We start from the raw sequence: 18,633 nt of genomic DNA, 5'->3' as shown, positions 1-18,633 counted from the left end.
GATTTTTCTCATCGAAAACAAAAGAAATCTAAGACCTTCTAAAAGTCTTGCTTGAGCCATGAAAGAGAATCATGATCAGCAGATACATACCCTGCAAACAGCCCTAAGTTTCTGAGAGGTAATATTGGAGAGTGGAATACACCAAATAGGAACTGGGCACAGGTGGGCCTTCTCCCTTCCCAGGTGGGTGGAGATAAGGGACACGGGTGGGGACCAGAGGGAAGCGTGTGCAGCTCCTCCTCCTGTGAGTTGCAGTCCCTCCTATTGCCAGCAGGGGGACCCCTCTGTGCCCACGACTGGCAACGGAGTCCTTCCAATGGAAGGACAGACAGAAATAAAAAAGTCTGTTATCCCATCAAAGTTTGCAACATTAGGTGCTTCCTGCACCCTCAAACCACCTGTCTAAGCCGGCACTGAGGAGGACGGAGATGCCCACCATCCCGGCCTCTCTCTGTGCCCTCCGCAGGCATACAGCCCACGTCACCCTGGAGTCAAGGTCACGGCTAAGGCCAGAGCAGCCACAACAAGCCAGCTGGATGCCGCCAGTCCCTGGGTGGCAATTATGCTTCAGTGGCAGTATTCCAAGACCATGGCATTTCACACGGATTCTGCAAAAGGCAGTACAACCTTACATGGACATGCTACAGGTCTTTCAATGATCTGAAGGGAAGTTTTCCGAAATTGTATCGAGACTGACCCACCAAGTAATTGGGTTTTTTTAAAAAAAATCCCAATTTTAGGAGCAAGGCAATAAATTGAGTGAGAAAGACCATTTCTCCATAATATATTTGTGTCTATATCATTGTTACACTTTCCAAAGAATCTAGCAACAGATTGGTTTCAGAGAAGAACCTGAAATATTAAAAATGTTACCCCACTGATGACAGTATAGGCACAGTTCAAGAGGTTATGTAAACCCATAAAGGAAAACAGTGATAACACAAAGCCTGGTGCCCTCCTGTCTCCTCTCTGCCGTAAATAGCTCCTGAAATGGAACACATTATATAATTTGTATTAAAAATAAAAACTTTAAACTGTAATAAAAGAAACATAAACCATCAAAATGTGTCTCTGTCCAATATGAGGAATCTTGTTGAAAGAAACTAAAACTATTTTTCTCCTGGCCAAAGTGCTCCTTTTAGAGAAACAGCAGAAACTCAGAAGCTTTCTTTACATAATTGGAAAATTGGGGATAGAAGTCATCATATTTTCCAATATTTTAAAACAGTTTAGTAAGTGCTAAATATTAACTTGAAATTTCACCTAGGGGTAAATGGAGAAAACTATTTCTTTGGTCTCTACATTGTCTGTACTATTATGAAGAGCATATTTTCAAAATTAAGCAAAATCATAAGGCTCCCTTATTTAAAAATACATTATTTTAAGCTATTGTAATTTCATTTACTGTTTGAATTCTAATTTCAAATGCTCTTTCAATGCAATACTGTGCTAAATTATGTTATAACTCTGGTTCTGATTACCCAATCTGTGTAAAAATGTTAAATGGTTGTTCCTTCATAGCAAGAAAAAGCACTGTTCTAGTAAAAGTTCAGATCTAAATTCCAGTATTACTTCAGGACTGGTTCTAAAAGAGAATAGTTGTTAACAACTAAATTCTGGCTAAATAAAAAAAGTCTGAATAGGTTTAGATATCAGAGCATCTTTTGCAATATAAACATAACTATATTTCACGAGTCTTTGTGTTTGGATAACATTATTCTAACTTGAGAAGCAAACTCTCATATGAATGCTCTGGATAACGTTACAATCTATCACCTAATGTTTTGACTTTGCTTTGACAAATGTATCAGGTATTTACCTAATAATGTCATGGTACATTTTTCTAAAAAGCTCTTTGCCAATAACACTTCTTTGATTCTTTATGATGTAGTAAGCACATCTGTTTCCCGTGCTTGATGTAGAAATAACTCAAGGCTCAAAAGAGATAATCTTTTTCACTTCTCTTCACATGGAAGGTTAGTAGTTATCATGATTTGCTCACATGGCTGATGCCATCCCTCTTACTCTGGCCAAGAATATAACCTCACCACTTCTATCCAGGTGGTCATAGGCTCCAGGTGTTCATTCACAGGTATGGCTTCCTGCTCAAGCAGGAAGTAGATAAGAGGACGCTAACCCAGAAAAGTTCACCTAAGTTCACAGATCTTTGTAAATGGAGTCCTTCACCCACGTTCTGACACACCTACTGACTAAGAGGACTGAGTTCTTGGTCCCCAGTGCCAGGTCTAGATTCTGAAGTTTATATTGCCCAACTGCATGCTTGGATTCTAGAGCCCTACCCGTTTCAGTCTACAGAGTTTTGCGGTGTTTGACTCTCTGACCATCCCTTGACCCATCCAACTTGCCCTTAGGTATGAGTTCTTATGACTTCTGTGTCCCTGGCATAGGTCCACCTAGGCTACTCGCTTTAAATACCCAGAAATGTGCCCTGGCGAACATCAAGAATATAACAGAAGGATGTGGGGAGGCTGTGAAAAAGCCACAGTCAGTGAGAAACAGTGGAACAGTTATGAGAGAAGTATACACAGCACATCAGCACGTGAGGATCGTACACAGAAGGAAATCGAGCAAGTGGAGTCACCCTCCAGCAGGCTGGGACAGTGGCAGTGTCCCTGTGTCTGTCACCACTCTGCCCCTTGGTGCCCCTTCCATGCTGAGAATCTGCGGTGTCCTCTGTTTGCTCAGCTGTGCACCTGAGGACTTGTGACAATATCCCTGCCTCTCCAATCAGATGGTTTTCGAGTTATCTAATCCAAAATATTACCACAAACTTACGGCTATAACTTATTCACTCTCGTCTTGTAGCTTTCTTCATGTTTTTCCCCAACCAAGAATTCACTCCGTCCTTTCCTGCCACCTTCAAGGACTAGCTCCTAGGTCACCTCCATCATTAATCTTTTGTCAAGTACCTCAAGCCCTTTCCTTTCCACCAAATTCTTTCCACTACCTAGAATACATGGCATGTTGGATTTGATTAACACCTGATTATCTATATTTCTTTTCCCCAGCAGAATTCTAAGGTCTTTCATTAAAGTGACTTAAATAGGATGCTTTTCCTTTTTTTTTAATTGAAGTATACTTGATGTATAACATATCAACTACAGGTGTACGATAAAGTGATTCACAATTTTTAAAGGTTATACTCCATTTATAGTTATTATAAATTATTGGCTATATTTGTGTTATACAATACATCCTTTTAGCTTATTTTATACCTAACAGTTTGTACCTCTTACTCCCCTAACCCTCCCTATCTTGCCCCGCCCCCCTTCCCTTTCCCCACTGGTAACCTCTAGTTTGTTCTCTACCTCTGTGAGTCTGCTTCTTTTCTGCCATGTTCACTAGTCTGTTGTATTTTTCAGATTCCACGTATAAGTGATATCATACAGTGTTTGTCTTCCTCTGGTGCTTTTCTTATATATACTCTTCCTCTCGCCTCCGTGTTTTTGCACATTATCTCTCTCTTCCTCTCCCTTCTCATCCCATCCCTGAATTAACTTCTGAAAGACTCAACTATCCCCTCCCCTGGGAAGCATTCATTATCCCCTATTCCACCCCTCAAAAAAACTGATCAGCACCTCCATCGTGCCGTGACTGGACCCTACATGTACCTCTATCACAGGAAGCATTTTGCATACAATTTTCTACATGACTTTTCTTCTCTGGACCTCTTGGGAGAAAAGGCTCTGTCTTATTTATCTTTGTATCCCCATGCCTCGTACATCTCCCAAAGCACATAATCCACACGTATTTCATTCTTGGAGAATCTGAAGTCTGGAGTCAAAGCCAAGATGCCATCCTGAGGGAGAGTGGGGTCCTAAGCAAGAGAACGAGGTGGCTGTGATGTCAGACCTGGGCAGGTCTTAGGAATTGTACCCCCATTCCATCAGCCAACCAAGCAGACGCAATCCAGGAATAACAATGCTTTCTGACACTCTGATAATCATTCCACATTTGTTATCTCATTTAATCCTCTTTGACTTAGAGCATTTATCTCGTTGTTACTTGTAGCATAAGTTTCCTATCTAGCCCCTTACAGAGAAGGTCTGCTGATCGAAATCCCCACTGGAAAGACGTAAGTGCAAGGTCAGGATGCCAGGAAGGGGAAGCTAGGCTTTGGGTTATACAAAGACCATGCTTTCAGATGCTGACCACAAGGCCCGCACTCTGAACAGATAATACAAGAGTACTCAAAGCTCTGTACTGTTCATGTTTCCTTCCTACGATAGCCACATAGTACCTTCATTCAGAGATCCTCAAAACTTTTTAGACATGACCTCATTTAGCTCAATCTTAACTGCCTCAACAAACTTTTTAAATGGGTGCCTCCAATTTATTTAAAATTATCTATATGATCTTTGTTGAAGAGCAAGTTGTTTTTTTTTTTGAAACAAAAAAATTCAAGTTTTCATTGGTGGCCCAGGGTAAAAACATTTTGCCCTCTGCCCATCATTTATTTCCTCATATTCTGAGTCTGAGCCCAAAGACACCAGTTTCCCCCACTGCCTTCTGTTCATGGCCCTGAGTCCCAGACCTCTGTTCTGCAATGTATTTCTGAGACATGCATCTGTTAGTGGCACTGTCTGGACAAAGGCAGCTCAGGAGATGAGGATAAATGCCATCAACTGAAACAGTATTCCTAGACAACACCAATTAGCCGTCACTCTAGATCAGGGGTCAGCCAACCATGGCCTGGGGGCCGAATCCAGGCTGCTACTTCTTTTGAATAAGTACAATTTTATGGGAAGACGACAAGCCCATTTCTTCGCACGTTGCAACAGCTGCCTTTGCGCTACAACGGCAGAGTTCAGTCATTACGACAGAGTCCATCCAGCCTGTAAAGCTTAAGATATTCACTGGTCTGTTATTTTTAGAAAACGTTTGCTGACCCCTGTCCTAGAAAACTGGAAAAAGGGAAACTGGACATTGTGTTATTAACTGGAGTCATGCTTTCAGAGGCTCACCACAAGGCCTGCAGCCTGAAAAAGTAAGGCAGGAGGGCCCAAACCTTATACTGTCCATTTTGTATTTGCGTGACAGGTGCACGGTGCCAACCTCTGGAGACTCCAGATTTCTTAGACATGATCTCCTTTGTACGCCTGCATCCCTCCTTTCTGAGCTCCTTCACGTGTGCAGGGAGCTCTCTCCTCCAACCAGGTCACCTCCCCGAGGTCCTTCTGGGCCGGGCTGGCCCTGTCCAGCATTCTTCCGGGCTGCTCAGTGAAACTCAGACTGCCCTCCTTTGATCCCCACCACTTCAAAGGTACTCTCTCCACATCTTAACGTCTTTCCAGCATCCTCTCTTTCTCACTGTGGCAGATCCACATGCTCTTGAAGAGAACGGCTAAAAGGAATGTATCAGCAGACATCACTGGACCTCATGGTACCCAGAGATTCCTCACTCTGCACCTCTGTGGTCTCCATCCTCATGCTCAGCCTGTCCAACCCAAATCATAAGAGGGAAAGCGGCTTGCATCCCTGCACACGCCCCAGGTGGGCTTAAAGCTAAATAAGGAAACACTAACAGTTAATTCTGTGTATCAGAGCAGCAGCTCCATTCATTTCTCACAACAGCACGCTGCTGGTTGAAGTCTCTCAGGGCAGGTGACCTCTGTGCACTCACCTGAGATGGGCAGCATTCAAGTGATCTCCTCACTTGGCATAAGAATAGGTATTGTATATAAAATAGACAACCAACAGGGACCGACTGTCTAGCACAGGGAACGATACTCAATATTTTGTAATAACCTATTAAGGTGGGGGTCCCCAACCCCTGCCTTATAGGGTGGGGAGTCTCCTGTTAAGAGCCAGGCCGCACAGCAGGAGGTGAGTGCCGGCAGGCGAGCAAGGGAAGCTTCATCTGCCGTTCCCCATGGCTCGCATTACCGCCTGAACCATACCCGCCCCACCTGGTCCACGAAAAAATTGTCTTCCACGAAACCGGTCCCTGGTGCCAAAAAGGTTGGGGACTGCTGTTATAAGGGAAAAGAATCTGAAAAAGAATATCTATATCTGAATCACTTTGCTGTACCTGAAACTAATACAACATTGTACATCAACTATACTTCAATTAAAAAAAAGAAAGAAAAAAAAAACAGGAAAAGAAAAAGAACAGGTAGAGCCTGAAAGCCTGAGCGCTGGCCTGAAGTTACGCCCTCATGATACAGTGAAGAATGTTATGGGGAAGAGCTTCAGGGTGGGGTAGACCTGGCTTGACTCCAAACTTTTCTACATATAACTTTGTATATTTCAGTGCATTTACATCACCTTCCTGTCCCTCACCTTCTCATCTACAAAATAGGGATAACCATGTCTATTTCAATGGATTGTTGGAAGATGAAATGAACAAATGTATGGAAAACCCTTAGTGTGCTGGGTACCTGCTGGTCACTCAGGGGCTGTAGCTACTACCTTTAAAAATGCCAGTTACATTTAATAATTTATGCTCTGGTGGGTTTTTCAGCAAAAATCACTACCCTGCTACATGCCAGGTACCATGCTAGGTGCTGGGACTGTGTACTCTAATGATCAAAACCAAGATGGTTCCCAAACCCGTGGAGCTTACAGACCATTTGTCTATAAGGTTACACACAGAATGTCCAAATAGCACATGGAAGCCCAATTTTGCACAGAGAAGAAGAAAGTGAGGTTCTGGAGCATGAAGTAAGCCAGTGAAGGAAGCACGAATGAAATTCAGATGCGAGTTCTCCAATTCACAAGCTCACATTTCCCCTCATTTTAGTTTGGCAATTACAGATAAGCAACACTGCGCTTGTTCTTTGCCCTCGAAAACTGTTGACTACATTAAACAGAGAAAGGAAGACAACCTCCCAAAGCCACATGGGAGTCTAGGATTGGCAGAGAATGGCACCGATTATGGGAAAAAGTCTGCAGAAAGTTATGGCATGAAAGACATCTGTTAACTCATGTATTAGCCACTGCTTGGTCGCCAAAGCGGGTCTCTTATCCAAGCTCCTTAATGTGAGGGCAAAAGTAGCAGATCCAATTATATAGCTTAGGGCAAAGAAAGAGAAGAACATGCAGACCCTTGTCAAAGAAGACTGTATTTAATAGACACCTACTATCCTCAGTGTTCCCACGTATGTTTGCTTGTGCCAATCCCTTAAGCAGGTAACCAGACAGAGTAAAAAAGGTTTAACCCGCTCACGGTTTTTGTTCCTCTTCAGATCCCCATCTCACTAAGAAGTTTCACAAACTCAAGCTGGGAGGCAGAAATCTTGCCTGACCCAACACCAGAGCCATCTCAGTATATTTTTCAGCAAGAGCAGGTGGAGAGAAAACAGAGCTGAGCCCTGAGCCAGCAGCTGCAGGAGATGCTGAAGCTGCCCCCAGGCTGGTTAAGTCCCGGCGTCCAGGCTTACATTCCTACCAGGATGTGAGGACCAGAATGAGAAAATGCCAAACGCACACAGTTTTGGGCGCTCTCCAGGTACTGACAGACCCTTGACTAAGAATACATTTTAAGGTGAAATGACCTTTCCAATTCCTTATAGATCAGTTGTTTAAGTACTTACTCAATACCAACTATACGGCCAACATGGTGATAAATACAGTGAAGTATCTTGGGCCCTTCAAAGATGCGGGAGCCAAGAACACCCAGGACGAGAGTGAATGCATGATTCTTCACAGCACAAGAGTGGACCCGAGACACATGGCTAATGTGGCCAAGCCTGCTGACATATCACCAAAGCCCTGTGTTTGGGGGTAATCTCCCTCTTCACCAGGGGACACAATACTGTGTACCAGACTCTACAAAGAGCCGGCTAAGCTGTTCACTCAGGGCTGTGGCCTTCAAGGAGATGAGAGCTGCTAAAACAGTCAGCGGTTTTCAAAACCACTCAAGGCAGCCACAGGCTTTAGAAATTGCCTGGAGGCTTCTGCCATGTGTTTGGCTGCTCTAGGGTCGTTCTCCTGGAAAGCGGCCACACTGCGGCTCAGAAGCCAGCAGAGTGCATGCCAGACGTTCAGTGCCTTGCAAGGAATGGGATTCCCTATCCAGGAATGAAGGAAGAGGGTAGACTAACAAACAGAGTGACATCTATCATTACACTGCACTTGGTAAGGAAATCCCTCCCTCTAGATGCAGCCTTCTCAACTGAGTCTTGAAATGTAAAGGCATTGACCGTGTTGCCATCTGCACATCTGTCACTTCACATGGGAATGCTGTCTCATCACCCCGTTACTTTCACTGAGACCTCACAGCATCTTGGTTTGATTTATGGCCTTCAGGGTCAGACCTGGCTTTGAAGCCTGGCCCTGCCATTTACTAGCTGTGTAATCTACCTTTGCAAAGCCTCAGTTTCTCCATCAGTAAAATGGGGATGACAACCAAATCGTTATAAAGATTAAATACTCATTAATTAAATAATTCATGTAATTGCCTTAGCATATTGAAAATGCTTCATGCTCCATTTTTAAGAAGTGCCTGAGTTATGTTATCATTAAAAGTAAGTCTAGGAGTCCCTGGTTCAGTTCATTGATTTTGTCTGCACAATTTGGGGCCGGATTTATCTTTCTGGGGGTTATTTGGTAAGAAGGTTATTGATAGTTCTCCTATAAGAAGTGGGAGAAGACCCATGTGCACTGGAATGGACTGGGCTTGAGGTTAAATCCTGAAGTGACTCAGGTTCCTGAAGATGTGAGAGGCTTTCAAGCTGCTGTAGCCTTTGGGTGATGAATGGCCTTCTTGTGACCATGCAGTAGAACTGATCATGCATTTTACCATTTGGGTGTTTCTTAATATTTATTAGGAAATCATTTAAATATTATAATTTTGTTGAGTTCTACAAATGCATACAATAGAAACTGTCATTATAAGTAATTTACATTATGAAGATGAAAATCGTATTTCTTTAAACTTGCATTTCTTTAGTTACTAGTACAATTGACTCTTTTTCATAATCTTATTGAATCTTCTTATTTCTTCTCTGTAAATTGTTTCACATCCTTTGCCCATTTTCTTATACAGGATTAATTTCATTGATCTGGAGTAGCTCTTTACATATTAAAGATAAACTCCTTTCCTCCTCATATAGCACTTTATATATTAAAGATAAACCTCTTTTTGCTGCAAAGTTTTCCCCAGTCTTTTGTTCCCTTTTTATTTAAAACAGAAGTTTGAAATTTTTATATAGCTGAAGTTATTGATCTTCTTCCTTTGTAATTACTTTCATTGCTTTTAAGTTTAGAAAGTCTTTCCTTGCTTCAAAAGTAGTTAAATGTGCACCTATATTTTCTTACATATTTTGGCATGTGGTTCATTGATTACTTTTAACTGCTTAATTTATTTAGAATTCTTAGTCTGGTAACAGGTTTAAATGTTATAAATTGGTACAGTCTTTCTGGAAAAATGTTTTTGCAATATGAATTAAAAACCACAAATGGGTTGGTGTTCCTTGCCCTACTTCTAAAAAATGTAACTAAAGAAAATGATCAGGCGTACAGCCACGGATTTCTACTGAAGACAGTCATTCCGATGCTGCTTATATTAGCAAAAAATGGAAATAACTTCGAAGTCTCTCGTGGTGGTGGAGTAAATATTGTTTAGCTGCACTGGCCAATAATGGTAACCATCAGCCACATGCGGTATTTAAATTTAAATGTATTAAAATTAAATAAAATTAAATATTCAGCTCCTCAGTTGCTCAAATGCTCAATAGCCACATGTGACAAGTGGCTACCATACTGGATAGCAGTGGTACCAAACATCCCCATTCTCACAGAAGTTTCTGTTGAATAGCGCTGCTCTGTGGCCATTAAGATCAGGTTTTGAAAGAATATTTAAAACCATTGGATAATTTATAATAGGATGGTAAGTAAAAATACCAAAATATAAAATATTTACTGAATTCAGATTGGCTGCAGCAACTTTAATCATCAATACCTTCATCAAATGCTGTTTTCTGCAGAGGAAACCAAGCCCCGCCCTCACGAAAAAAAAAACAGAAAATCTGAAGGGCAATAGGTGCATAGGAATTTAATGAGATACACAGGGAAATGTAGCACATGGCACCTACTCTGTAGCTGTTAACTGACTGGAATTCCAAACGGGAATTATTATACTGGATCATATACAAGGCCTAATTAACACTGTATTCTGTGGCCAACAGTGGTCTCAAAAGAAGCCATGATTATCCTTCTGTCAACATCTATTGATATTATCCACCAAAGGCACAAAAACAACTTAGCAAACAAATGGCATTTAAGAACCTGGAGTACATAAAGCAAAGAACTTTACAGAGTACTTAGTAAATATGGAAAGGTTACAAGGCCTCTGAAACATCAATAAATAATCAACCACAACAAAAGAATGCTTCACTTATATGTGAATAAAACTTTAGAAAATGATGCCCATAAGTAAAACCTACATGCAATTTGTACTCAACCTTCCCACTAAGAACAACTGAAAAGTTAAACAAAATGTATATATTTTTAAATCTTGAAAGTATCAAAGAGTTAATAAAATAGTGAGAAAAATATCTGGGAGAAGATGAAAATTTAAAGAGGTGGGCTCAGCATTTGGGATCACTTTTTAGCTTAAGCATCCAAGAGCTGATGTCCAGAGATCTCCAAGGATAGAAATAAACCAGTTTTTGAAAGGACTGCAATCCAGCTCTGAGCCATCTGGTCTGCCCATAAAAATCTCAAGCCCTGAAAATGGACTAAAATGATCCCAGTTTGTTATTCCCCCAGGAACTTGATAGAAATAACTCAAAACTCTCTAGAGGAATAGATCCTGATCCTAGGCCTCAAACTATTTCTACAAAACATTTTCAATATAATGTCCATCACACAATTGAAGATAACCAGTCACACTGGAGAAAAGATGAGTGACAATCAAAACAGCTCTTAAGTGGCTCTAGAGTTTGTAATTATCAGATATGTACTTTAAATTGCTACGTGTACCGTGCTTGAGAAAATAAAAAAATATTAAAAACTTAGTACATAACATTCTAAAAAGTGAGAGAGCAAATCTGAAAAAGAATCAAATGGAAATTCTAGAACTAAAAAACACAATACCTGAAATAACTCAATGGGTGAGTTTAACAGCAGATCAGACCTGAAGGGAGAATTTGTGAACTGGAAGACAGGTTGGAATGAAGCATGGAAAGGCAAAATTTGGAATATACAGAAGACATCATGGGAAACACAGAGAATATGGAGAAAAAAAATCTAACATTGGAATCCCAGGAGGAAAAGTGAGTTGAAGCAATTTCATGGATGACAGCTGATGCCTTTCCCATGAATCCCCAAATTCATGAAGCCTTAGGAAATTCAGGGAGAAAAAAATAAGAAGAAATACACACCTAGAACCATCATTTTAAAACTACAGAGAACTAAAGATGAAGAGGAAAACCTTAAAGACAGTTGACCATAAAAGATTACCTTTAGAGGAACGACAGTTTAAATTATTATGGACTTTTCAACAGCAACAATGGAACCCAGGCGACAATGGAATATACCTTCAATGGGCTGAAAGAAAATCACTGCCAACCTAGAACTGACATCCCCAGTAATAATATTCTTAAAGAGGGAGAGGGAAATAAATCATTTCAGACAAGCAAAAACTGAGAAGTCTGTACCAGCAGACCCACCATTAAAAAGATACCAGTGAATGTTCTTCAGGTGCAAAAAAAGAAAAAAAAAAAAAAAGGAATCCCAGATGGAAGGTCAGAGATGCTGAATGAAGAAAAAGTATTAGAAAGGAAGGAGTCAGCAGGCTGACTGTACGAGAATGTGATGCAGAAGAACCAGGAAAATCTAGCTTACAGGAGAGGTTATCTTCCCCTTATACAAGTTAAAAATTATATTTGGCTATCCTCCAAAAGAAAAGAGTTAAAAAAAATCCTTGTATCACATTTTGGAATATATTTTTCACTATTTTTGGGTGGGGGGAAATCAGACGTCATGGAGAAAAGATCAATATATTATACTGGGAATTCCCTGGCAGTCCAGTGGTTAGGACGCCACACTTCCAATGCCAGGGACCTGGGTTCAGTCCCTGGTTGGGGAACTAAGATCCCACAAGCCACATGGTGAGGTCTATATATACATATTAATACTGCATCTTTTTAAAAATATAAATGGTGAAAGTAACTACAGAGTAATAACAGAAAATGTTTGCAATAATTTATCAGCTAAGATCAGGTTCAATTCTATGTGGAGGGAAACCTAGGGGTGGAAACAGGGGGGACAGAGGGTTCCTAAGAGGTTTCAGATACTATTTTACTCATTAGACCACATATTTATCATTAATTGATAAAAACAGATAATGAATTAAGAAAGAAACCTAAGAGACCTAATTCTTTGTTGAATGTAGAGATATTCGTTGGTCTGGCAACCAGTAGAGAAAAAGTTCTGTTTTCCATTATGTGAGTTGGAAATATACTATAAATGCAAATTTCTGATATTTATGATACAAGAGTAGGATAAGGAATAGCCTTTTCCTATGGTTTGTGAAAAAATGTAAACAGTCGTATTTGGGGGATAATTTAATTTTTCAGCACAGACCACAGGTCCCCTTAATGTCCCCCCATCCCTGGAATTCTAAGATTCATCCTAAATACTGTGAGAATATTAGTCCTGAATTACTGAGATACAAGTCCTTGGTTCTAACTACAGGCCAAGGGGGCTGCCAATGATTTTATTCCATTGTTCTCAAAGGACATCACTACTGAAAGGAATTACTCCATCAACAATGGTGCTGTTGAGTGGCCTTCTCGTTGTATTCCCGTCTCATTCACATTATCTACCCTGCCAGTCCCCTTTATTTCAAGGTGTTTCTACAGCCCTCTGCTCTCCTAAGACCCCCGGGCTGAAATGATAATTTATGTCCATGGCTTAACTGAATCAGTTCAGGAAGGTTCCCCACAGGCAGAAACAGCTGAATGGTAAAGCAGACATTTGTCATCAGTTGAATTCTATTCACTGAGAACATCACTGTCCCAGGCAAATGTGAGAGAGGAAAAAACGGGCAGGAAGCACTCACTCACCTGCCGCAGTTTGGTTCCCACCATGGAGGCACTGCTGTCAAGCACAAACACCACATTCTTGGGTAACGGAGGAAGGTCTTTGGGGGCAAAGTAGTGCACAAAATAGCCATTTAGAACCTGGTGGAGGGAAAAGAATGTAAAAATGGTAGTACCCAGATTAGGTAGGAAAACAAACCAAAATGGATAGTCTATGGGATCTCTAATAAAAGTCAAAGGTAGCATGAAACAGAGTCTAGGGCCAGATTCCGTACCCAGAGCAAAAGTATCCATGGTCCTGATTCCTCCAACTAATTGCAAATTAATGAATTAATTTGTTTATTTATTTAAACATCTTTATGGGAGTATAATTTCTTTACAATGGTGTGTTTCTGCTTTATAACAAAGTGAATCAGCTATACATACACATTTATCCCCATATCTCCTCCCTCTTATTTCTCCTTCCCACCCTCCCTATCCCACCCCTCTAGGTGGTCACAAAGCACTGAGCTGATCTCCCTGCGCTATGCGGCTGCTGCCCACTAGCTATCTATTTTACATTTGGTAGTGCATATACGTCCATGCCACTCTCTCACTTCGTCCCAGCTTACCCTTCCCACTCCCTGTGTCCTCAAGTCCATTCTCTACGGCTGTGTCTTTATTCCTGTCCTGTCCCTAGGTTCTTCAGAACCTTATTTTTTTATTTTTAGATTCCATATATATGTGTTAGCATATGGTATTTTTCTCTTTCTGACTTACTTCACTCTGTATGACAGACTCTAGGTCCATCCACCTCACAACAAATAACTCAATTTTGTTTCTTTTTATGGATGAGTAATATTCCATTGTATATATGTGCCACATCTTCTTTACCCATTCATCTGTTGATGGACACTTAGGTTGCTTCCATGTCCTGGTTATTGTAAATAGAGCTGCAATGAACATTGTGGTACATGACTCTTTTTGAATTATGGTTTTCTCAGGGTATATGCCCAGTAGTGGGATTGCTGGGTCGTATGGTATTTCTACTTTTAGTTTTTAAAGGAACCTCCATACTGTTCTCCATAGTGGCTGTATCAATTTACATTCCAAGCAACAGTGCAAGAGGGTTCCCTTTTCTCCACACCCTCTCCAGCATTTGTTGTTTGTAGATTTTTTGATGATGGCCATTCAGACTGGTGTGAGGTGATACCTCACTGTAGTTTTGATTTGCATTTCTCTAATGATTAGTGATGTTGAGCATCCTTTCATGTGTTTGTTGGCGATCTGTATATCTTCTTTGGAGAAATGTCTATTTAGGTCTTCTGCCCATATTTGGATTGGGTTGTTTGTTTTTTTGATATTGAGCTGCATGAGCTGCTTGTAAATTTTGAAGATTAATCCTTTGTCAGTTGCTTCATTTGCAAATATTTTCTCCCATTCTGAGGGTCTTTTGGTCTTGTTTATGGTTTCCTTTGCTGTGCAAAAGCTTTTAAGTTTCATTAGGTCCCATTTGTTTATTTTTGTTTTTATTTCCATTTTTCTAGGAGGTGGGTCAAAAAGGATCTTGCTGTGATTTATGTCATAGAGTGTTCTGTGTATGTTTTCCTCTAAGAGTTTTATAGTGTCTGGCCTTACATTTAGGTCTTTAATCCATTTTGAGTTTACTTTTGTGTATGGTGTTAGGGAGTGTTCTAATTTCATTCTTTTACATGGAGCTGTCCAGTTTTCCCAGCACCACTTATTAAAGAGGCTGTCTTTTCTCTATTGTATATTCTTGCCTCCTTTATCAAAGATAAGGTGACCATATGTGTGTGGGTTTATCTCTGGGCTTTCTATCCTGTTCCATTGATCTATACTTCTGTTTTTGTGCCAGTACCATACTGTCTTGATTACTGTAGCTTTGTAGTACAGTCTGAAGTCAGGGAGCCTGATTCCTCCAGCTCTGTTTTTCTTTCTCAAGATTGCATTGGCTATTCGGGGTCTTTTGTGTTTCCATACAAATTGTGAAGTTTTTTTGTTCTAGTTCAGTGAAAAATGCCATTGGTAGTTTGATAGGGATTGCATTGTATCTGCAGATTGCTTTGGGTAGTATAGTCATTTTCACAATGTTGATTCTTCCCATCCAAGAACATGGTATAGTTCTCCATCTGTTTGTATCATCTTTAATTTGTTTCATCAGTGTCTTATAGTTTTCTGCATACAGGTCTTTTGTCTCCTTAGGTAGGTTTATTCCTAGGTATTTTATTCTTTTTGTTCCACTGGTAAATGGGAGTGTTTCCTTAATTTCACTTTCAGATTTTTCATCATTAGTGTATAGGAATGCAAGAGATTTCTGTGCATTAATTTTGTATCCTGCTACTTGACCAAATTCATGGATTAGCTCTAGTAGTTTTCTGGTAGCATCTTTAAGATTCTCTATGTATAGTATCATGCCATCTGCAAACAGTTACAGCTTTACTTCTTTTCCAATTTGGATTCCTTTTATTTCTTTTTCTTCTCTGATTGCTGTGGCTAAAACTTCCCAAACTATGTTGAATAATAGTGGTGAGAGTGGACAACCTTGTCTTGTTTCTGATCTTAGAGGAAATGGTTTCAGTTTTTCACCATTGAGAACAATGTTGGCTGTGGGTTTGTCATATATGGCGTTTATTATGTTGAGGTAAGTTCTCTCTATACCCATTTTCTGGAGAGTTTTTATCATAAATGGGTGTTGAATTTTGTTGAAAGCTTTCTCTGCATCTATTGAATGACCATATGGTTTTTCTCCTTCAATTTGTTAACATGGTGTATCACACTGATTGATTTGCGTATATTGAAGAATCCTTGCATTCCTGGGATAAACCCCACTTGATCATGCTGTATGATCCTTTTATTTTATTTATTTATTTTTTTTGCGGTACGCGGGCCTCTCACTGTCTTGGCCTCTCCCGTTGCAGAGCATAGGCTCCAGGCGCACAGGCCCAGCGGCCATGGCCCACGGGCCCAGCCGCTCCGCGGCATGTGGGATCTTCCCAGACCGAGGCACGAACCCGTGTCCCCTGCATCGGCAGGTGGACTCTCAACCACTGCGCCACCAGGGAAGCCCGTATGATCCTTTTAATGTGCTGTTGGATTCTGTTTGCTAGTATTCTGTTGAGGATTTTTGCATCTATGTTCATCAGTGATATTGGTCTGTAGTTTTCCTTCTTTGTGACATCTTTGACTAATTGCTAATTTAATCTGTATAAAGTCATTCCTTAAAAGTACATCGACTACACTGACTAAGTCAATTTAAATTATCCATCCCTTCTTGACCCTTGTCACTTGAGAATCCTGCTCCCTTCATTATCTGGTTTTTCCTAACCACCTTTCATGTTAAGACATAAAGACTGCTTACATTCTGGATGCACATTAATACATTTTGATATTCCCGCCCTGTCTTTGGAGCAACATAACCTAAGAAAAAGGAGCCATGGGCCAGTCTCTCTAAATTAAAATTAAAGACGAACTAAGTTCTAACTTCATCTAAAACACCGCAGGGAAAATTAGATTATAGGTTTCATTTGCCTCCAGATTACTGAAGCAGGAAACAGATAACCACAGCCTCCAGCAAGGGAACACTGCTGGTCTTCTTGGAGACATATTTGGGGTTAAAACAGATTTCCTAAGAACTGGTAGTTCTCTCTCCCTTAGGTAAGTATTGAAATCCCTAGTTCTGGGTGTTAACTAAGAGTATCAAGCAACTAACATGAAACAACAACAACGAACCCATTACCTGGATGTCCCCAATGCTCTGTTCCCTATTAACATCATATCTAATGATGAAATCTCCCAAAATGCCATTCTGGGCAATCTTGGCTTGTTGGACCACAGTAGGTTTAAAAACGACTTTGGCAAAAGTTTCGTTTTGGTTGATAACAGTAGAAGGAGGTGGCCCAGAATCATCTGTAAGCAAGATATAAAGATAATTAATAACTGAATACATAAATTTTTCCTGAAAAGAAACAAGATCTATTTTGCATGGACACAAAGTGTTAGACTTTATTTCAGTGCAGGTTTATGTTTCATATGAACTCCCAAAACTTTGTACAGATAACATATGACAATGCACCAGGTATGTCAGCATATATTTCACTTCTATGCCTCCTTTTAAATCTTTTCTTATAAGAATTTTTAAAATACGCAAAAGTAGACAGAACAGTAAAATGAACTCCCATGTACCCATCACCTGACTTTAACAATTATCAACCTTTTACCAATCTTCTGCATCTGTTTTTATGTATCCTCTCACAATTGTTTCCTAGAATTTTAAAACAAATCTGAGCCATCATACTTCATCCATGAATACTTCAGTATATATCTCTAACTACAAGAACACTTTTTAGTGTAACCACAAAACCACTGGCACAAGTAACAAAATTAATGCTCAGTGCTTAATTATCAACCTATACTCAGTTTGTATTTAAATTTTCCTGAGTCTCTAGAACCTATCTGGGAACAGTTGCTTTGTTTGAATCAGGATCATAACAAAGTCCCCACATCACATTTGTGTTATGTTTCTTAAATCTCTTTTAATCCACTAGTGTCCCCCCTCTTCACCTTTTTTCTAATGCTACACATAAGTGTTGTAAAACACTGGTTATTTGTCCTATGGAGTTTCTTACATTCTGTATTTTGTGATTGTTTACTTGTCCTGTCTTTTAACTTGCTCTTCTGAAGCCCTGGTCCCCAATTTTGGGTTGAATGTAGCATCTGGGGGAGTAGAAAACATACCAATGCCCGGGCCAAGAGCTCATTTAATTGGTCTGCGACACAGCCGAGGCATCAGGATGTTTAAATTCCCCGTGGGAGTCTAATGCTCAGTTAAGATTGAGGATCACAGCTCAGTCCCCTGTAGTTCCTGTGTTCTGGTGGGTAGAGCTAGAGACAGGCTACACTCAGCTTCAGTGCCATGGACAAGAACACTTCTTGGTGATGCTAAGTCCCTACTACTTTATCACGTCAGAAAGTACACAATATCCAGTTGGCTACTTTTAGTTGCAGTAAGATTCATGGTGGGTTCTGATCACCCACGATAGAGTTCCTCATCAGTCTCTCCCTTAATAGTTTTATCAATCACTGATGATGTCTGCCTGTTCACTATTTCATTAGAGTCGCAGAAGGCTGCTTTCTAATTCTATCATTCCTTCCATATGGAATTCTTCAGTAAGGAACACTTTTCCTCCATCAGTCATTTGGTTGCCCTAACATACTGTTTGTCCAGAAAACTTATGACTCTTTAAAGAAAAAATTTCCCAAAGCTTTCCCCAGCATGAAACTTAGGATCTAAATTAGAATTCCAGAAAGAGGATAAATGGATTTTATGTGATTTAAGAAAAATTAGTGATGACAAAGAGCATCTCGTTTCACTCCTAACCTTCATTCCTTCCATAGGACACACTACAGAGAATTATTTCGTGGACTACCCACCTTTGTAAATCCATACACCATGTCTATATACCGAATAAAAGAAACCCAAATTTTTGAGATCTGCATGCATCATGAAGAATATGAAAACAAAATGAGGAATTTGTAAACATCAGTATGTGGACTTTTTATCTGAATAAATCAAAAGCCAGAATCAAAGCCCGGATTAAAACTGCTGCAGAGCATCTGATTCTCT

General features: G+C 40.2%; 1 protein-coding gene across 1 annotated transcript in view; it reads right to left on the bottom strand.

Moving 5' to 3' along the window:
- The window catches only part of ITIH5 (inter-alpha-trypsin inhibitor heavy chain 5), a 73,450-nt gene that overhangs the window by 19,932 nt on the left and 34,885 nt on the right, over positions 1 to 18,633 (bottom strand). The window contains exons 6-7 of the mRNA XM_029238351.1: positions 16,747 to 16,916; positions 13,035 to 13,151 (exon numbers count right to left, since the gene is read on the bottom strand). Of these exons, the coding sequence (XP_029094184.1) occupies positions 13,035 to 13,151; positions 16,747 to 16,916 (287 nt within the window). The remainder of the gene's footprint in view (positions 1 to 13,034; positions 13,152 to 16,746; positions 16,917 to 18,633) is intronic.

The sequence above is a fragment of the Monodon monoceros genome, unplaced genomic scaffold (genome assembly GCF_005190385.1).
Source record: "Monodon monoceros isolate NGI ecotype Baffin Bay Population unplaced genomic scaffold, NGI_Narwhal_1 Super_Scaffold_21, whole genome shotgun sequence".
In the NCBI taxonomy this organism is placed as follows: Eukaryota; Metazoa; Chordata; class Mammalia; order Artiodactyla; family Monodontidae; genus Monodon; species Monodon monoceros.
Note: the sequence above shows the minus strand (reverse complement) of the source record. Positions and strands in the feature narration are given on the sequence as shown.